This window comes from Manacus vitellinus, unplaced genomic scaffold, assembly GCF_001715985.3.
Source record: "Manacus vitellinus isolate BGI_N305 unplaced genomic scaffold, ASM171598v3 scaffold_12_pilon, whole genome shotgun sequence".
In the NCBI taxonomy this organism is placed as follows: domain Eukaryota; kingdom Metazoa; phylum Chordata; class Aves; order Passeriformes; family Pipridae; genus Manacus; species Manacus vitellinus.
This window is the reverse complement of record NW_021938949.1, coordinates 9,208,438-9,230,329: the sequence shown is the minus strand read 5'-3', so window position 1 is coordinate 9,230,329 and position 21,892 is coordinate 9,208,438. Positions and strand designations below refer to the sequence as shown.

The 21,892-nt window shown below is 42.7% G+C and overlaps 1 protein-coding gene across 1 annotated transcript in view; it reads left to right on the top strand.

Annotated features, from left to right (window-relative positions):
• FAM20C (FAM20C golgi associated secretory pathway kinase) overlaps positions 1-21,892 on the top strand; it is a 53,526-nt gene that overhangs the window by 6,203 nt on the left and 25,431 nt on the right. Inside the window, 1 exon segment of the mRNA XM_008928140.3 lies at positions 4,914-4,992. Within this exon segment, the coding sequence (XP_008926388.3) occupies positions 4,914-4,992 (79 nt within the window).

Genomic DNA, 21,892 nt, shown 5'->3' with positions numbered 1-21,892 from the left:
TGTGCATAATTGTTGCAGCACTGTCAGCAGCTTAACACCAACTCTGGCATGGTGCTTTGTAGGGGCAGCATGGGCTTGGTCTTGCTTGTATTGCTGTCCAGAGGAGCTGTGCTGTGCCTGTAAGCAGAATAGGCCTTTGTGATTCCTCTGTTTAGGTAGGGTTTATTTTTTTGATTCTTTAAATCCTCTGGTTGTAAAGGTTTGGAAACATAACCTGACTGAGGTAATTTCTGAACCTCTGATGCCTTCAGTTTGTTCAGGCAGTAATTAGAAAGCAAGCGTGCGAGATTACTCACGCGGGGGATAAATGCTGCTATTACCCGAGGTGGACTCTGCTTCAAGGCAGGCAAAATAAAAAAAAAAGGGGGGGGGAGAAGAAAAAGACAAGACGCTAAATATTGAACATAAATTCTGGTTCTAAAGAAAAGTATAAAAACCTCATCCAAAAGAAAGGAAAAAGTGCTTTTGAGAACTTGTGAAAAACATAATGAAATGTAGCACCATTGATTTACTGTATAAGAAAACAATGAATCTGCCAAGAGTCAGCAGATTGATTTAATGTACAATTCCAGATGAAAGGAGGGGACTTAAAATGTACAACAAAGCCTGAGAATAATTTCACAGATCTCTTCCTCTGCAGAAGTCTTTTACTTTCTTGACTAAACCAAGAAAGTCCTTTAAAAACAAGTTAGCAGAACTGACTGAACAAGGACAAATTAAGAGATAATGAGGGCTTGAATTTGTTTTGAAATATGTTCTTTACAGTTCGTACAGGGCCATGTCTCTAGCCTGGGGCAGAGCATTACTTGTTAAAGCCAATCAACATGTTTATGTTAGATTTAAGCTTGATCTATAAATAGGAATCCAAAATGGATCTGAACATCCTCTGTTTCAGATGTTAATTGCATCCCAAGCTGGGACTGGATCTCACTTCTCAGGCATTAGCGCTGCATAATTAAATATATTTTAAAACGTTTGTTGGATTCTGACCAAAAGAATCAGAAAAGGTTCAAAGATCCTGTTGGGACTCTCACTCTCCATCAGAAAACCATATGGTCTAGATAGGCTGGTAGGACCAGGGCTATCATGAAGTAAACCAGAGGAGCTGGAAAGACAGAACAATTGAAATTCCAAATTCTTCTGGGTCAGATCCCTTTGGGCAGGATTGTATCTCTACTGGGAGTTAGTACTGGATGGTAGCCAGAAACCCGGTGGCATACAGTTATAAAAAGATGACTGAGAGCTGATAGGTAGGGTACCTTGTATTGGTTGGTGTGTTTGGCTCAGGGAGGGAATTCAGGACTTGTGTTGGTGAGGGGACAAGGTGGGGAAGTAGCAGACATGGAATGTGGTCATGACAGCAGGCTCCTAGATGTAAATGGAGTGAGGATTTTTGCAGGCTTGATCCAAAATCTAACAGAGAAAACAGAGAGAATCCCACCAATTTCACTAATCTTTGGACAAGACTCTAATCCCAGTCATTCAAGCAAAAAGATTTCTTAGGGAATTTTTTGCAAAGCCTCCTAAAGTTGGAAGATTTCTGATCACACTCGAGAGCCCTTACACGGGGTTAACAGGAAAGGTTAATGCTGCTTTCCATTTCCTTCTACTTTGGGGGAAAAGAGAGGCTTTGAATCGCCTGAAGATGAAAAGTAATGATAGTATTGGGATTTGTTTGTAGCAGTGTGCCAGTACATCCAGGAGCTGTATGAGACTTGATTTGAAGTGCCTGTTGTGAGCTAGCAGGTTTATAAAGCCTTTTACAGAGCTGTTTGTGACCTGTGATGTTACAGTATATTAAAAAACCTTAAAAAAAAAAAGAAAGGTGAATTTAGAGAGTGACTAGTGGTTCCCTTGGAGTCAATACAGCCTTGTGTTGCAAGGCCTTAGTAAAAATCCCTAAGCCTGCTGATCAGACGTGACAGACTGCAATGGTGTAGCATCATCCACTTCCTTGGAGAATTGGATCCATTGCTTCTGGGTATTATACATTCCTCAGAAATGTTCCTGTGGGCAGTAGATGAAGGTACAAGGATATCTCCAGATGAGCAAGCAATGTTCATTTGGGAGAAACCCCTGGAAAATGACAGGGCTCCCGTTATTTGGCCAAAATGGCCAGAGAGGTGTGTTTAACTGAGGTCTGAGCAGAATGAGTTCCTGGAGGAATACAGCTCAGGAAATGAGAGGGAAGCCAGTATGAAGATGTGATGCTAAGTCGGGACAAGGGAAGTGATCTGACCTAGAGGTCAGAGTGAATCATCTCCAATGAGATCTTCTCTTTTCTGGCATTGCCACCCCAAAATTCGGGCACCCTGGACTTCGCCCAAGCCTGCTTATTTTACAGGTACAGCAAGGGTCTTATTGAGTTTAAAAGAACAGTCTCAGTTTAGGTGTTTCCATCTCTGCAGGGATTACAATGTTGGGTTCTAACTAGTCTGCATTTGGAGGGTGGCCTTGAATCACCCCCAGCCTGACCAGCACATCTGCAGCACTGGCAGGGCAGACAAAGTGGGAATATCTGCACGTCTGGATGATGGGGCGGGAAACCGAGGTGCAGTTCTGGCACGGGCTGTTTTCCATGATGCACGTGGGTTCCAGCATGCCCTGCTAGAGAGCACGATGGGACACCATTCCCACCAGTGTCACCCTTTGGCTTGGAGGGGCCCAAAGTTTGCTCCTCGCAGCAGTGGAGGAGCAACGTGCCAGCAAAATTTGTGTTGGGTGGAGGCTGCGGGTGCAACCAATTAAGGCAACACAATACGAGGGATCCAAAAAGACGAGGGAGACGCTTTTGTCTTACTTCAGCTCAATTCCTTCTGACAGGAAACCAGGCTTGTGTGTCTCATGGAAGAATTACTCTGAATTGTTAATCTTCTTCATACGTTTCCCTGCCTGGTGATGACATACTCGCTGTGGAGTTTGGCTGCTAACAAAATCATTATCTGTCAAGTGGCTTCAACTTTCTGGGAAACCAGTCGCCTTAGCATGTCCAAAACTTTGTGCTTAGAAAAGGGTGTGATGAAACATCCCTTTTTCTTCTTCTTTGCATTGCTGTGATTGCAGGGGGTTAGACTAGTTGATATTTAAAGTCCCTTCCAACCCAAGCCATTGTGTGATTCCATGTTTTATTTGAAATCCCGCACCTTTGGCAGTGGTTGGGCAGGGAAGGTGGTCAGGACTGCCCTGTGTGTCCCTGTGGGCATGAGGCCAGGGCAGCTCCAGCTGCCTGCTCGCTGCCCAGACTCACCAGGGGTGTTTCCAGAGTGCACAGCTGGGTGTGATGGTCCCGAGGCACCACACGTAGGTTTTGGACTGGAGGATTTCTGCTTCTCATTGCCCTCAGGCTGTGGGTTGGGTATGAAAAAGCCTAGTGCTCCTTCTCCCCTCAGGTGCAGAACAACTGACCTGTTCTGCACAAGAGAAGGAGTTTAATCCATGAAAGCCACGTGCTTCTGCTTTACCTGGTCAATTCAAATTGCTTAATGCCCTTTAATTTCTAATTATTTATTTGTTCCTTTGGGATAAACTGGAAATGCAAGAGAAGGCTGGGATCAGCAAAACAGCAAGGCAAGAGGGATTTTTTTTCTAGAAGTATAATTATTCTAACCAGATTTGCATAGCATTTTGTTGCAAAAGTATAGATTACAAGTGCTGAAAGAGAGCTGATGACCTATCAGTGATAAGACACAGAGACGAGTAATTAAAAAGATGTGCAGCCAATGGCATTACTTAGAGAAAAAAAATACAAACTATATAGGTCGAACAAGGGCAACTCTAAGCCAAAATTTACAGAGCAAGATAACCTGACATTTATGTAGTTCTCCAGTTGACATGGGTTTTGTCAGAACTCTAAAGAAAGGGATTGATTATCTGATGATTCGTAGAAAACCTCTCTAAAGGCCTGACTCATCCACACAGCCCTGACAGCCATGCCCTGCCTCTCCCAACACAGAGGTACATTAAGGAGTTGGGCTATAGGTCATTTCATTTATTCAGAGCACTTTTGAATGAGGCAGTAGAAAAGCAGCTGTTTGCCAAAGTACGTTTTTCTTTTTTTAAGTAACCTTATCATCAATTAAAATGCATTTTTGTGAATTCTTATACATATAGAAAAATCATTCCAACTTTAGAAACACTATAATCTGGCTGTTGGTGTGGTTTTGTCCAAATTTTTCAGATTGGTATGAATAGATATCAGTCTTAAATTCCCGTTATCTCCCAGCTGGGAGGTGAGCATAGCCCTCAGTGTGCAGTGTGGGCCACTGTCCTTGCTGCCTCCATGTGTCCTCTCCTGCCCTCCCAGCCAAGCCAGGCTGCACAGCTCCACTCTCATGTATGAACCACCTTGGGATCCCTTGAAGTTAATAGCTGGGCTGGATACAAATCCATTGTGCATAGAGGAGGTGAATTTACATATCTCTACTGCTCAGCAGCCATTAATAAAATCACAGCAGAGATCAGAGATTGCTGCAGTATCTGCTCGTGCTTTTAATTAAGGAGATGTCTGCTGTGCATTGGACTGTACATCCCAGCTGCAGATGTCTTTGAAAGCACCCCGTCTCCTTTCCCAATGTGTGTCCCTTGTTAAAAGGAACTCCCAGAGCAATTGAAGATGGAGAAAACAAGACTCCAATGGTCTGTTCCTATCCATGCTGTTCAGTCAGGGTGCTTATGGAGCCCACAGTGGCCAGTTGAAGAAGACAAAGATGTGTCAGGAAGTACAATCCATGTTAAGTCCTGGTCAGCAGCCCAAAGCCCTTCCCTGTACTCTAATAATCTGTTGTCCAGTTAGGATTACCCTGCTTTGTGCTGCACCTAATACAGAGCAAAATAGATATGATTTGGTTTCAAGGAAGCTGAATTAAGTAGATCCACATGTCACATTTTAAAACAGTTTTGTTTTTTTCCCCCAGCGATGAAATCAGGAGGCACCCAGCTGAAGCTGATCATGACATTCCAGAACTATGGACAAGCATTGTTCAAACCAATGAAGTAAGTCAAAAAAGTGTGTGTTGTTAAGTGAAATTGGGGTGGAATAGCCATTTTCTAAGCTGTTAGAAGTTTGCTGTAGTGTCTCTCAAGGTTAACATGTCTCATTCCTGAGGCTTGTTGCCGAGTCTGGAGCTTCAGGGTCTGTTGATACCTTGTTCTGCTAGGCTGGTCTTTGGAAGAGATGCTGAGGAGGCTTCAGAGACATTACAGTCTTGTCAGGAATGTTATGCACTCTGATCTCTGTGAAATCTCCCATCATAAATACAAGATGTTTTCAGCATTTCTTTCCTATGTAAACTTACTGCACAGGTCTGAGCTTTATCTAGTGTCAGTGCTCCTCTGGAACATGGCCAGACAAGAGAGGTGGTTCAGAACAGCTTTGGGAAGAGCTAAATAGTATTTGTCTGACAAATTATAATTTAATCAGTTGATTTATTGTTGTTTGTGTTAAAGGGTTGTATTAGTCATTTGGCTGTGGCTATGCTGAGTCTGTGAAAATGAGGTTATCCAAGAGTGGAACTGCAAGGTAATGACTCTGGAGAGAAAGGGAAGGACTAGGATTATGTGGCCTTGATTTGTGCCTGCCCAGATCCCACTGAGATAAGTTATTCAAATACAAAGCAGATGTAAATGACTCCTGAATCCTGACCTGTATGTTTGTTTTGTAATAAGGAAAATGACTCTGCTTATTGTAGAGGGTTCATCAAAGATGCTCGGGGCTGCAAAATGTTTAATGAAGCTACTCAGTATCTGTGTCAAGGGTACCACTGGAATAATAAATCCATTTCCTTCTTTTGTTCCCACTGTAGGGAAGTTCAGTTAATTTTCTCCACGATGGTCCATAAAAGACTAAAGTAACTGAGAAGAGTGGTTTGGAATATGTGTTGGCATTGTGTTAGAGCTGTAGTGGGGAGCACAGCTCAGAGGGAAGCTGCTGGCTGGAGACTCAGAAATTCGCCATTTCACTATAGATTTTGCTATAGATTGACTTCAGAAAAGTACAGATTTGACTTGCAGAAGGGCCAAAGAATTGGTCCCACTTCCCCTCAAACCCAAGTTTGTGCAGGAACCCTCCCTATGTTCATCTGTCCTGGGAATCACAAGGAAATCCTATGAACTTTCAGGCAGCACAAGGCATTTGTGCAAATTTGTTATTTCCAATTGCACACAAATTTTTCCTTGTTTTCAGTGGATCTCTGGTTGCCTGGGAGAGGTTGGAGGAAGCACAGACAATATTGACAAGTCAGAGGGAAGGTGGTAGCAGAGAGCATCTGCTCCAGCATCTGTCCTTCCTCTCCCTGTCCTCTCCCCAAATTTTCAGGTCACCAGTGCATGAACTCATCCCCTTTATCTGCAAGTTTGATATATATAGGCACAATTCCTAATTGTGTCTTGTCTCATGTGCAAAATCAAGAACCAAGGGGGTTTCAAGCAGCCTTTAAGTATTTGGCAGAGTCGTGGTTGCACTGTTGGCTTTTTACACAGTGTGTGATTTGCTCCTTCTCTGTTTTCTCAGATGCAGATAATCTCAGTCTTTATCATTGGTATGACATTGTAATTCTGGGAATGCTAATGAGGTCAAATCAAAAGTTTGCCACTGCTACTGTGCTATACACAGCCTCAGCAGGATGATGGATGACAATAGAAGTGTAGCCACATTCCTGTGTAGAAGCAATTACTACCATCCACTAGAACAACAACAGAAAATGATGTCTTAATCATTCCCTTTGCTTGATTTGAGGGGCAGCAGTGCACTGTTTCCTCACTGCTCTTTGCATCACATATACCCCTGGAAGAAGCACTCAGCATCTGCTTTTCCAGTCAGCAGACCTTACAGGAGCAATGCTGCTGCAGTTGTGCTGAGCATCACTGAACACATTAGTGATTTTGAATAAGGGTGTTTGCAAGCATTTGTCTTCATTCTGATAACGGTGAACAGGGAGCCAGATGCTCACCCAGCGTAAATCTTCCTGGTTCCTTTGGCATCTGGTCCCATTGGCCTCTTTCACCGCCTTGTGGACTGAGGTTGATGTTCTTGGAGAGGTTTGCAGCATCATTTCTTTATACAGAAAGAAGCAACCGAGAATGAAATAAAAATAAAAAAAAAACCCAGGCTTTAAATCTAGGAGACTTCTTGTAGGATCTTCTTCACTCCCTAGATACTTTGCAGGCTGATTCTGGTGCTCTCTCTTTTCTACAGGGTACCCTTTTGATTGAGGCTTCACAAAGCTGGGTGTTCTTTCTCAGGACAAGAGGCAATAGGGGTCTCCAGACCTTTGGCAGTGACTTCTGCAGGGGAGTCACAGCAAAATGTGCTCCCTGGAGAACTGGTGGAGACCCTGCAGAACTCATCTGACTGGCTCTGCCCTTTTCCAGCCTCCCAATTCCACGTGGAATTTATCCAGGGAGAAAGCCAGCTCTGGAAAGGCCCAGGCAGGATTTGGAAGTGGGGAAACCAGAATCAGCCTTTGGCATCTTTTATGCTCTGTGTTTCACATTAACTGACAGCTCTTCATCTGGTCATTGATTCAGGATAGTGGAGCAAATGAGAGGAGGGAAGCATAGAAGTCAGGGAAATGGGATAGCAGTAAATAAAGCCTGATCAGCTGCAATTATTTTATTTATTCGTGGCTCTGCATCTTCATTTCTGAAATAATGGCCCATAAAGTATTGCAGAGGAAGCCAAATCTATTTATAAATCCTATGGCCCAGTGTAGATTCCTTTACTAATTCTAAATGCATGATAGAAAAAGCACGTATTTGCTAAAACTCCAGGGAAGATTTAATGTGTTTGCAATGTATCTTAACTTAATGTGTAGTTTTATTTAGCTCATAACAGTTCAATCATGCAAAATTATTACCATATGGGACAGAAGAAAAATAGCAACCTCCCCTTCTCCCATGATTAGTGTGTCTAACTGTACTAGTATTGTACATACAGCATAATAAAACCTATTTTCATGATTGCTGATATCTGCAGTTGCAGCTTTCTCTATGACTTACCAGGTAGGGATGGGTAGAGCCATAAATTTCAAAGGGTTTTGCCTCATTTCTCCAAGAGGAACATATGCTCTCTAGTTTTATTTGGTTCCCCTTTGTTTCTGTGAGCTTGTGGAGTTAAATAGCTGGCTGAGCCACAAAACCAACATGCTATTTTTTTCCCTCCCAAGGCTTTATTCTTGAAGAGGGATATTCTGCTCCAACATAGCCAGTGTTAGGATTCCTATTGCACACACTGGTGCCAGGATTTTGAGAGAGGTTTTTACAGTTCCTTATGGAAAAGCCAAATAGGATCCAATAGAAAATGATACCTAGTTACTGGAGTTGTGAGAAAAGTGTCCTGTGGTCTGTGTTTAAGAATGTCATCTCTCATTCCCAGTTTTATAGACTGCTTTGTACAAATGTGCAGAAGGGGTATTCATTATAAAATCTTTGAGGTTTATTTGTTCCATTCAAAGAAATACTACTGTATCTTGTGAACTTGCTTTTGGCTGAAACAGATAAAAGCCAGTTCTGTTCCAACTTTAGATTTTACTGGATATTTTTAACATCTTTTTTCTTTTCTTCTGGTATTATAAGTCACAATACAGTATTGGTAAGAGCCACATGGCTGTTTCTTTCAGTAGATGAAGTTCAAAGTTAAAGTCTTTAGTGAAGGAGAACCAATCAGCATGAGGGTGATACCAGGCCAGAGGAGACTTTGGGGTCAAAAAATGAAGTGCCCTTGAATCACAGTTGGTCGTCTCCTTCAGTAACTTATCAAACGCTGCTGACCACATTTTTTGTAACTTTTGCCCTTGCTGTCCCTCCTGAAACTTGCTGCTGTTGAAATAATGTTGCCCACTGGGAGCATCTCCATGTTCCTGCACCTTCAGAGCCCTGACCCATCCCAGCGCCAACCACAAAACCAGTGGGCAGTCACAGCCTAGGGCAAAGCTGGTGCTCTATGGAAATGAAACAAGCACACTCACCTTTCTGTTTCTGTAAAGTTCCTGTAGCTACCTTTTGGCTCAAAGACATGGGTGCTGTCCCCTGGGCTGAAATGTGGCAGCCAAGGCCATGGGAAGCTGAGAGTGGCGCTTGGGGATGTGGAGGTGACACTTGGGAATGTGATGTAGTGCTGAACACAGTGTGCTGGGGTAACAGCTGGGCTTGGCAGTGCTGTGTTAGTGGCTGGACTCAATGGTTTTAGGGGTCTTTTCCAACCTAAATGATTCTATGATTCTATGATTTTTGTTTCAATTGGCAAAGCCCAGCTTTTTACTGGCTTTTAGATGTCATACTTACAGTGACAAAGGATTAGCAACGTTCTTCAAGTTTCTCTTTGATTTCCTTTTAGGACTGTTCAACAAATAATGCATCTTTTGATAGGGATATTAAATAGGCCAAACAATCCCCATAATACAAACAACTGTTAATCGCTTTCATTTCCTGCAGTTATATTCCCTTTAAGAAGTTGCAGTGTGGCTGTTGTACCTGGGAAGTGCAGCCTCCAGGCCTGATTATCATATCAATTAGGCTGGTGTAATCCTTCTGAATTGGTAGCATTGCTTCCAAGTCAGAGGAGTTCAAACGAACTCCAGAACCGAGGCAGCTGAAAGATTGCTTTCCTTATTACATTGCATCTCATGCTGTTTTGAGGAAATACATTTTGCCAACCTGTTGCATGTGAGCTGGCAGGCATCCAGTATAAACATACTGTTATAAGTCAACATAGCAATTAAATCAAATTGCAATGTTTTCTCTGAGCAGCGAGAGAAGTGAGATATGCATCCAGTAGCTGCTATGCTAGAAGCCTTCGAGGATTAACACTTTGGCACGCTGGAATGTGCTGTGTGAAACCCAAATGAGCAGCCACTGGTCAAAGTGCAGCCCAGCAGCTGAGATTTGTCCCTTGGCTTAAGCTGTGTTACTGTACCAGTCACTGGAGAACACTGGTTCTGTGCAAGGTGGGTTACTGGAGACCTAAAATTGAATAAACTGGTTGGAAGGGTTGAGTCTGATAATCCCAGCATTCAGTTTATGTAGGCGTATTTTAAAATTGCAAGGAGTGCTGTCTTGTTACATCATGAAGAAGAAATGCTTTCTTTGCTGCTGGAAGTAATAATCAGTAATCAGATATTCTGTGGGCCTCATCCATGAGATTTAGGGCTTTTTAAGGGCATTCAAATCCTTGCCTACCAGATCCCTGCTGAAATGTTTACCTGAGTGAGACTGATAGGCAGATTTGATTGTAGTTGTATCAGGAATAAATCTGGAGTTAACTGGATGAATTAGATCTCTTGATATTTAAAGTGCATGAATCTGAATGTGGTCCTAAAGGAGGACAGTGGAGGTTGCTCTGTAGTATTTTAGTTCTTTAACTTTTGCTATATTATGCATGAACTGTTTTTCTCTTTTATAACTAATCCGGTTCATCAGATCAGACTTCTTCAGTATTTCAATGCAAATTGTGTCCTAGGACTCAGCAGTGCCTCTGGTCCAAATCTCATTTATGCAGATTGGAAAATTTGTGGTTACTTCAAGGGTAGCTGGATCAGGATGGAATCTGACTAATGGCCCTGGACAGCAGTAAAATCCAGTGTCTGTCTGTCACCATGCACTGCATTTTCCCTTGCCACAGCTCAGCAACTGCTGACTGAAATATTGATCAATCCCGTCCAGCTCAGGAACAGTTTATTCTCAAATTCTGCAAACATGTTTGTGAAATGACCCCAGGCTGCCAAGTCCAGGTAGCTCAAAGGTCTGTTTAGATAAGGATCTTTGGGGTCTGTGACAGCAGGTTTCACTGTGCCAGCAGCCAGGAAGGGGAAAACAAATCTCCTTCCCTCTCTTTGGGCACCAGGTCTTTTGTGCTGTCCCAAACCGACCTAGCCTGGATTATCCCCTCCTGGAGCCAGACAGGAGCTGCCCTAAGCCAGATGGGATAATAAGCATCCCAAAGGTGGGAGGGAGCAGACCTTCCTGCAGCAAACCAGGGCTGTTTTGCTGGATATCACCATGTCCATGGGCTTCAGCCCCATCCCACTTCCCAGTACTAGGAAGCTGCCATCCACCACTGTTGGTGAGTTCTCCCCATATCCTTCTCCCCAGACCTCCCCACGGCATCTCTTCAGCTCTGGACAGGAGAAGACTTCACTCTGCAGCTCCCAGAAATGCCAGCCCCACTGTCTCTGTGGCTTTTTGCACAAATAATTCCAGCCTTGCATTTTTCTACAACTCATTTGTTGGGCTGCTTTCAGCAGATGGTAACACGATGCTCAATATATTTGTTCTTGTCTTACACAGACACAAACGACCACAGGTCCTGCCTGTACCTGCCCCTTATCCCCATTTTAAGGGAGGCCTGAGTCACATTTTACAGTATAGAATTGTCTCTGCTTGATTAGATGCCTTCTAGGTGCTTACAGAATCTTGCTAATTAGTCTTTGGGAACAAAGACATGCTGGTGTTAATTATATTTTTTTTAAGCCAGTTATCACAATAGCTAACTTTTTTTTTTTTTACATTGCCACAGTGTATTAGGAAAGAACCATCTTCAGTGTCTGATTTTAATCAAACCACTTCTTCACTTTAATTTTCTGCATACCAAAAAGTGCAGTCCTGTGGCTTTGTCTTTTAATCAGAGAACCACTTTAGTTCCCCTGTTCCTTATTTCACACATTTTGCCATGTATCAACAGTGCAGAAAAGCAGCAAATGTTATCGAGGGAAGAGCTGGCATGAAATGCATAATCTGTAATTTACTGCTGAGTAACAGGGCTTGGCACACAGGGGACTCATTGGTGGAGCATTGAGGTAAGATGTCCTAGTAAATCTAAGCAAAAAATATGTGCCCAAAATGTTTTTAGTGGCGTATGCAGATACCACTACCCTGAAACATTCCATGGGAATTTGTCTCAGTTTCTCTACAATTTGTAATCCTTAAACTGGGCTCAAGAGACTGAAATTCAGGGAGGGAAAATGATTTGTGCAAGACTTGTGGCATAAACCACAGGCTGAAGTTGTTTTCTCTCTGGAGCAGCACTCACAGCTTTATCCTGGAGATGAGTTGCACTGTGCTCATCTTGCCCCTTGGGAGGAGTTATTTTTGGATGTTTTATGGATCTAAATTGCTCCTTCTCTGCCCCTGGTCTTTCTCTTACACAGGGATAGCTCTGGGGATCCCCACTGCTTCAGAGGATGCAGATTGAGATTTGTTTGATGTTTGTTTGCTCATTTAAACCCTCAACGTTTCTACAGGTTTCTTGGGTTAGGGCTGCTGGCCATTGGAAGGGGCAGGAGATTAGCAGCAGTGAAATGGATCTGATGAAACAGCATGTTTAGGGCTGAGGACCCACGTTCAACTTCAGGTCACCAGTTCAGGTGACACAGTCCCGTGGTCAGTGACGATGCAAAAACTGTGTGGCATTTGGGACAGACTCACAACTGAAGCAACAGTGTCTTGCAGGTTGAGACAGGAAGGTTTTGGCAAAGCTTAGGAGAGAGGGCACAGCACACATCCAAATGACGCCCTTGGCATGGGGCTATTGGTGACTCACTGTTGTAAACAAACAAAAAAAGTGTGTTTAAAATAGCCAAAATCGCTGTTAACAACACAGCTTCAGGGCACAGCGAACGCTTCTGACTTTTTAGTTTTTCATTTTCAGTGTCTAGTTCAATAGTCCTAGTAGTTTTCTTAACTTACAATTTTCCACCGTGCTGTGATGTTCTGCATGTGGGTAAATAAAAGTGAGAAAGCCTGAAAGACTCATTTGCATGTGAAGAAGTAGCAGAAACCCAGAGTAAGTAGCATCTGAAAATGTGTGGGAGCTGGAGAGTAGGGGGGGACAGCCAAACTGTTGTAAATAGAAGCAGTTTAAAGTGCTGGATTATGTGCTGTAGATAACAAAACACCCCAAGCCAGCATATAAACCAGATACCGTTCTCAGCAGCAGCAGCCAAATGATCCTGTTAGTACTTCAAGGCCCTTTTGTAAACCTTGATAATTGGTAGTCCAGGTTCTTCATGCCAGGGTGTTCACCTGGCCAGAGGACACATAATGCCATGGAGACCTGTAATAGCAGAAATATTTTACACAGACCTCAGCTATACACAGTCTGTACATGGATTTTAAACTGCTTTGATCAGCTGGTAGCAAGCAGCAAAAGAAATGAAGGCATTAAACAAATCTGTAGGTTTAATGGGAAATCTAGCAATGATTGGTATAATTTTCTTTAGTTTTCAGTATGACTGCCTTGTATTTTGTTTGAGTCTATGTCAGGCAAAGCCTGCATTTCTCATTGTCTGCCTAATTTTTCTATTCCCAGAGCCAGCTCCAAGTTGAAACCATCTTTTTTTTTGCAGCCTCTCAGGAGGCCAGGTATGAGAGCTGGGTAACTGGGATTTTAGCCCAAAACATGCCCTTTTTTGCTCTGCCTGACCTACTTGTCACTGCCGTGGGGAGCCGCGGGGGTTTCTGCTCCACTCGTGCCTTTGCTTCCCAGAGTCAGGCTTTTGTGTTGCTGATGCTATCACGGTGCCTTGAAGTCATCTTGGCATACACTGGATATTTTGGTACGGAAGCTGCTTTTTCTGTGCTTCAGCAGTACTCAGGGCACTAATGCTTCGCCTGAAGCACGGCACAGCCTCTGCTTTCACGCTGAGGCATGGGAGGGGCAGTGCCAGCCCAAAAGGAGCCCACGGCTCCAGGCGGTGTGAGCACAGCCAGGCCCTGCTCCGTTAGCAGTCAGCGAGGCCATGCAGAAGAGATGGATTTTGCAGCATATCCAGGCCACCTATTCAAACCCAGGTTCTTTTGGCACCCGTGAAATTGTCTGACAACTTGCGAGCGGGCACCGTGCCACGCGAGCAGATGGGCTGAGTGTCCTGGCAGCCAAGAGCCTGGGATGCTCAGCTGGCACAGGGAGTGAGAGCAGAGCTCCTCCGTGCTCGTGTCCAAATGCCCGTTCCTCCTGAAGTTACCATGGGAAGAGCAGGCACAGTGGTGGGGTGTCTGGCTTGGGCACGGGGTGTTTCACAGCAGAGATGATTCCCCTCACATTCTACCCGTGACTGCTACTCCATCACCCATGACCAGGTGGTTTTTGAGATGCTTTCGGCCCGAGCTCCCTGCTGGGGACAGCTGGCACCTGGCACTGTCCTGTGTCCTCCAGAGACTCACCTTGAAGACAACAGCACAGCAATTATTTTTTTAACCACCTCTGCTAGGTGGTTTCCTGTGAGAGGCTGGCTCTCACCAGAAGGGAATCCTGAGATAAAAGGATTAAAACATCCTCTTTGAGGCTTCACAGGAGTTGTCACGGGGGCTTTCTCCAGGGAAGGCCTTAATGCTTATCATGCTGAGGGGCAGCTTTCCTCACACAGGCATGCATTGCATGATGATTGACACATCGTTAATTAACTGTTATTAATTAACCCCATAATCTGAAGGGATGGGGGAGGAATTCCTTACAGGCCTGGATCCTGTCATTTCTTTGAACACGAGTCCCCTGTTCTGCTGCACTCCCAAGCCCATATGGCTTTGGGAAAGAAGAAGCTCATAAAGAAGGCAGGGCTAATGAACAGCCTTTTACAGCCCCCCCTCAACTGCCTTCATTTCCTGTGAGCCTCAGTTCAAACATCATTTGCAGGAGAGCAACTATTTGTATCTATTACTCTGAGTTTAGGGGAAGAGAAAAATGAAGAAAAAAAATTGGTTGTTGCTTTCAGCCTGCCTTGTTCCCTGCTGTGCAGGGTGTGATGCTGTGAAGACACAGGATCTGTTTGTGATATAATGCTCATTCTGTGTGTGGATGGTCCCATCCCTCCCTTTAGACTGGTTGTGCTACAGAAGCCCAACATTAGGACATTAAACCAGTCTTGCCTCTCCTGGTTAGCTCCATTGTGATTCCCTCCTTTCCAGCAGCACTCCACACCCCAAACTTTGCTAAGGGCTGAGCTGCACCTGCAACAGCAGCATAAGGGACAATTCTTGTCATGCTGATTTCAGCTGGGCTTTGCTGGTGTCCATGGATCTCATCATTTTTGAGCCAGTCCACACCTTCTGCCAGTTCTGCCTAGTGACCACTAACAATCTCCTGTGTCAGGCAGCAGCGTGATTACAGCTTTATTTAACTAATTTCCCTTTCAAAGAGCAACAATGCAGCAATTCTGTAGCCTAAATGTGGCCTAAGGACAGAAATTGCCCTGTTTACCCACAAACACCAGACTCTTGGCATGATGCCAGTCTCAGTATCTCTGGTGCTGAGAAGCCAATTGCCATAATCACTGATCAGTGTTATTCTGATGTTTTGGCAAGGTTATGTATCCAATATTGCTGACCCTATACTTTTCCCATTATGTGATGCATCCTTTGGCAGGAGAAGGACCTTTTCAAGGATCAGAATGGTACCTGCATTGCAGGAGGTGCCCAAAACCCCATTATGTTTGGCATGGCTTGCTCCTTTTATTCAGGGTTGTATATCAGTGCTCATCCCTCTGATTCAATTCCAGGCCCAGAAGTATTAATCCTGCCATTTTGTGTCTCTGCAATTGGGAACAGCCTCCTGCTGCTGACATCTGAATTACATTTTTAACAACAATTTCCTTTGTTTTATAGAATGAAGCCAAAACAAACACTTGTATTGGAGGCTCACTTACTTGTTTAAATAACACAGACCTTTAAATGGATGAGGACTATGAATCATTTTTATGTAGATGCTGGGTTTGGGTTGTTTACTTGCTTGTTTGTGAAGGATTTTGTTCCCTTTTTTTTTTTTTAAATTTTCCCTGTCACTCTTTCAGTACCACAATTTGGAAAAGCTTCCAGGTCCTTCTTTACTGTTATTAGATTATTGGATTCTCTCATCTCTCTCTTCCCCTAAAAACTGTATTGAATCACCAGATGTTTCACCAATTCTTTATTGCAATATCTTCTAGATTTTAAAAACTACATGTCTACAAAACTATTTTGGTGTTACCAAAGCCATTTAATATATGTGAACTTACAGAAAGTATTTTCTGGCACTCAGCAGTGACTCCAGAGCCCCACAGAATTACACTCAACAGCCCTGAATTTCAAAGCCTGACATCACTGCAAGCAAGGAATACAAATCCATCAACAGAAGCAGGATTTTAATTGCTTTTGAATGATTCTATAGAAATCTAAAATTGCTTTGTGGGATGAAAAAAAAAATCCCCACTTTTGTCTGCAAAGGGGTTTTAATTCTGGTGAATAAAATAAGTGCTTGCTGTAATAATACAAGATTTTTCCCTCTGACTGTGTAGATGTTCCTACAGCCCCTGCATGCTGGGTTTTTATCCTTGAGCAGTAAGACATCAGAGTTCATCAGATATTGTATGTGGCAATTGTCAGACCAGGAGAGTCTCTTTGGTGGCTGGAAGATTTGTGCTTCTATGGCGTTTGCTGTTAAAAAATGAGACCACCTGCATTCTTTTGCAATGTGACCTTCTCTAGTTGGTCATATGCTGTGTTTTCTCTGATCTGATCTGATTTTGAGGGTAATCAAAAGACCAACGGTGCTTTAAAACCCAGTAATACTTTAACTCTTACTTTACAGTTTTGTTGTTTTGGGTTTGTGGTTTTTTTTTTTTTTAATGAAAGGAATGAAAACCTCTGCAGACATTTCTGCATCTGGCTTAGCTTTTAGTTAAATGCATCCTCAGGGAGTGCTGGAAAATATTACTTCTCCTGTTTGGAAAAGAAGTAAATGAGTCATAATTTCCAAAATAGTTTTCAAGGAAAGGGAATATCAGAAGATGTTTGTATTTTCCCATTTCATAGATCTAATGAATACTTTAAAAAATGGTCTGCACCACAGGAGGAACAGCACAGGGGCCTGAGTAGTTTCACTGTCTTAGCAAATGGCAAGTGCCTGTACAGCTGGCAGGTGTCAAGGCAGAATCCATGGCTGAGCCACTCAGGGATGGTGCAGGCTCTGAGGGTCCCTTCCCTTCCCCACCCCTTTATCATGTGTGGGGTCAAATACTGCAGCCCTCCTGGCCTGCAGAGGAAATAAAATCTGATCTCTCATCTTATCTCAGCATTTTATCTCAGCTGGAGGAATCTTCTAACCCTACCTAAAATATTTAGGAGGTCCAAGGGAAGAATCACAGAAAAGATATTCAGGGCCCCCAGACTGGAAGCCTGTCCCATCTCCTGCCTCTCCATGTGGCTTCTTGACAGAGAAGCTCGTGTTGAAACCCTGAACAAGCCTCAGCCCAGGCCAGGGCATGAAAAAGGTGCCCTATCCCCCATCTCCAACCGAACCAACATCACCAATGCAGCAAAACCTTCTCAAAGGCACTCAAGGACATGAACAGACATCTCTCAAGTGGAGCTATAACAGCATCGAGTGCTGGTCAGCAATGACATTTCCTTAACCAAGTATTAAAAGTATTACAGAACTTTTTTTTAGGGGAAAAGAAAAAACAAGCAAGACAATGTATTATTCTAAATTTTAGTTAACGTTAAACTTACGAAAAGGTGTTTGGCTGCAGCATCTGAAATTCCTGTCATTTGAAGCATGTTGATACTAACCTGTACTAAAGTGCAAAAAATGTTCCTATTGAGGGCTTTTAAATATTTTTAATTATTTTCAGAAATAGAACTAGAATTTACCGTATTTTTGAAAGACAAGGATTTTGTCCTCTCTTACCTAACTACGTATTTTAAAAAAACCTTTTTAAATAATCATTATTTTTTTCTTCAAATTGATCATAGCAAACCAGACAAATCTCTTCAGGATTAATTTTCCACCTAGCTGAAGAAATTAGCTCTTGCTTTCTCCCTCCCACCTTGAAGCCATGCTAGGATGGTTACCTGGATACCCTGCCTGTAAAGGATGTATGTGCCGAAGCAATTTAAATAGCCTGATTTGTCATCTAACTGCAGACATCATTAGCAAGGCATTATTTGGCTGGAACACTGTAGGCTGAACATGGATAACTCCTCTGTGTTGAGGAGAGATTTAATTTAACCACCTTGTGACCAAATATTGTCTGTCTTTAATGGGGAGCTGCAGCAAGCGTGGTGTGAAGAATAAAAGCAGTATCTGGGTGGGAAATTATTTTCCTGTGGTGTATAGATACTGGAAATGTATTCTGCACAGGGAGGGAAACAGGTGCTTTCAAAATGTGTTGATTCAGAATCTACTGGTTGGTTTATTTTGGGGCAAGGAAACAATTTTTGTATCAGGGAGAAAGAGAATTGAAGAAAATATAAGTTTGGCTTTGGCTTTTTCCATGTAACTTTTCTCCTTGTCTCAGTCCCCTGTAAAATGGCAATTCCATCAAGATGGAAGGATCCTTAGAAGCAGGTTTTTAAAGACAAGGTGGTGAAGTTACAATGATGTTCTGAAATATGTGACGTGTAAAGCAGAAAATAGTGGCCTCCTCTGATAAATCCTGCATGTCAAAAGGCAGAAGAAATAGGCATTTCCTTGGAATCTGCCTATGAAGTGTGGTCAGGGAGGTAGTCTGTGCATAACAATAAGGAACATGTGAAAACAAATTTTTAAAAGAGGGGTTTGTTATTTCTCAGATCACTTTTTAGTTCTGGATTTAACAAAACCATTTTAAGGCTTAACCAAAATCAGATGCTTTATTATTGATTCTAATATGATCTGTAGAACTCCTCTGGAGTCTGGTTTGTCAGGTGGGTTCCACAGATCTGCGCCCTCCCATCGAAGCTAATTCTGCAGCTACAACTGAATTGCAGAAGCACCACAATTGCATAGCTGCCAATTATATATTCCTGAACATTCTTCTTGGCAAATCAACTCCCAAATCATGTTCAGGAATCGTGGTCTTAAATGAAGCACGGCTGCAAAATATTCTGCTGATCTATGGTGCAAGTCCTTTTCCTTTAGTCATAATTGATGTTACAAAATATTTTATAGCTTCTGTCATTAGCATTCCCAGTTGGCTCAATCTACAATTTATTTCATGCTGTAAAAATGCTAAGAATTTTCTCCTGATTAGCAGCAACAGTAGGTCATGTTTCTACATTTATCGACATGGGATATTTTTGGGTGGGTAAGGAGTCCTTTGTCTTTGGATTAAAATATGTCTAGACATTCTATTTTTGTTACAAATCTAGCAAAATGAAAATGATTTTGAGGTAGTAATTAAATTCTTTTCCTGACATACCATCCACTGTGCACAAGGTTTCAGGATAATGAATATATTTATTTCCAGGAAATCTACAGTGTTTTCCCTGCCATTTGTAGGACTCAGCATATAAATAATGCAAACCATGCTGTGCTGATTTGCAGTTCATCCTAGGAAATTATGCCATTAAAAACGCCACGGTTCTTTCAGGCACACACAGACACAGCAGGTAAAGAAAATATTCATGTGATGAACAGTGACAGAAGCAGCATTAGCAAATACATAACCTTGCAAAGCACCCCTTAGACTATGAAATTGTTTGCAGTAATTATAGCGTGGAATGAGACTGTTGTTTAACTTAACATCATGGCAGCCACACTGTGATCCATCAAAGTGGCTCTGAATTTGCAACCCAGGGTTAGGACTTGGAAGTGCAAAATAAGGTGAAGGGAAATTAGGAGCTCTGAAGCCTCCCCTGCCGCTCCAAACACCCACAGTTGATAAGCATGATGAAAATGAGACTTCTTTTAAGCAGTTTTGGAAACACAAGGTCCCCACAAATTCCCCACGGACTCGCTTTTGTCTGTGAGCACATGTTGCTCTTTGAAATCTCCAATTCAGGTGTTAAAAACTCCCCTCTACAAAAATAGCAGTGGCTCTTGCAGTGTTCAGGCAGCAGAGATCACACGGTGTGGAAAAGCACCATCCTGTCCCTTTGCTCAGTAAGGTGAGAGTGGTTTGTATGTTTAAGAGGGCAAATCTACCATCTACCACTCGTAGGCATTACTTATGCATAAGCAGAGCTTTAGTGCGTGTTGGAAATGGAAATCAAGTACATGATGTGCCTGGAAGGAGTTTATCCAACTATTTATGGGCTGATCACATTTGGAGCTAGAACTGACTTGGTTATTTTTAGTTAAATAACGTTAGAGTAGTAGTTGCATTTATGTAGAAGCAAGAAAATTCTCCTGCAATTCACAGACCTTTCTTGCTGGATCTCAAACCTCAGCTTCCCCACGTGTCCCTGGAGGAGAAGCTGAATGCCAAGTGCCACAGGGCTGCCTGTCTAATTGTGGGTCAGTGAGTCTCAGCTCTGAGACAGACTTTAAGCTCCCAGAAAGCAGCTTTGTAGGTCTTTGTGCCTTTCCTCCTTCCCTCCCATCTGTTTGCAGTGCACTCAGATGGGCTTTGCCAATTTGGAGCCACGAACTCTGGTCTGGAAGTGGACCATGTCTGCTCTCTGGCAACCCAGGTTAGGTTTTCTCATCCCTCAAAGGTGGTACCCATGTGGAGTGCATGTGTTTGGCCAGTGGTGTTGGAAGAAATTAGTTTTCAGGGTTGGAGTTAGGTGTAACTGGTACAAAGGGGCTTTGTGCAGGAGGGAATTCAGCTGGGCACGAGGCTCGTGTGTGAAAAGTTTTGGCTGGATCTCAGAATAGTTAAAAAATAAAAAAAAATCCTGCTGCCTTTGGAAAAAAGAAAAGGCCTCAGTCTTCCTTCTCATCTTTATTGTCATAAAAATCAAAAATTTCAGGCCATTGGTCTTTGACATGCCTTTAGAAAGAAGTTCCAATAACTTTAAAGATGCAGATGTAGAACACAGGTATAGCACGTCATTAGCATGTGGTTATTCTTTCTTTCCTGTAAACAAAGAATGGAAAACCATTAAAACTCATGAAATAGTAAGGCAAAGGCATATAATTTAACATGGTCATCTATCTGCAAATGGATATTATGCATAAATAATCAGACATATCAGCAGGCAAGCTACAGCCATCTAACAAGTAAGTTGTTTTGCAATTGCCATCTGACCTGTAGATAAGTGGAAACAATGTCTTCATTAAACTTGCAGAACTGAATATTAATCATTTGTGAAACAGCACTGCAAGATGCAGGGAAAGTCTTGCTATGTCCACAGGAGCTGTGTGCACGTACCTAATGGGAGGATTTAACTATTAAGGTCATATCAAAAATAGATCTATTTGACCAGAGTGCTTACTGGTCTGATGCAAAGGCAATCGGATTTAGGATGTAGTTTAAAGACTGACTGTATGTTGTGGAAAGAAAAGGTGTATCTGGAAAAAATGGCCTAAAAGACTTGATTTCACTTCATTTGTCCTCTTATTTTCTCCTCTGGGTGAAAAAGTTTCAGAGCAGCTGAGTCTTTAATTTCTATAGGACTTTATGGAAGGGTGGTGGTTTTTTGTTGTTTTCAGTGTCCCCACTGCTCTGTCCTCTGCTCCCTGCCAGAGCCAGGTGGTAGGAGCTGGAGGTGGTGATGTCCTGACGTTCCTGGGGCACTCCATCTCATGCTCTCAGACTGCACAGTAGCTGTGTAGGTGAAATCCCTAATTTGGAGAATGGGGTCCATGTGTCAGCGCAACACCAGTGTATGTGATGCTGGAAACCAAAGGGGTGACTAGAAAGATCTGTATATGTGTAGAAAATGGAATGTCAAATTTAATCCTGCTTTGCACCTCTGGGTCATTTTAGACATTTTCCTGGAAGCAAGCAGTGAACCCACATTATTTTGTTTCCTTTGGTTTCCTCTTCTACCAATAAACCAATTCAGTCACAAAGTGCTCTGGCTGTCTGTAACTAATCCTGTAATATTTTCTTGACATTCATATTGCTGTCAAGAAGTTCTGTCAATACAATCATTGCCTGTGAGCTGCATGGAAAACAGTTCTCAGGAAAAAAAAAAGGCAGGTTTAATTCTTACCAATATTTGGGATAAAATTAAGATCTTCACTCAGCTTTACTGGAATTTACTCAGGTATTTGGTAATA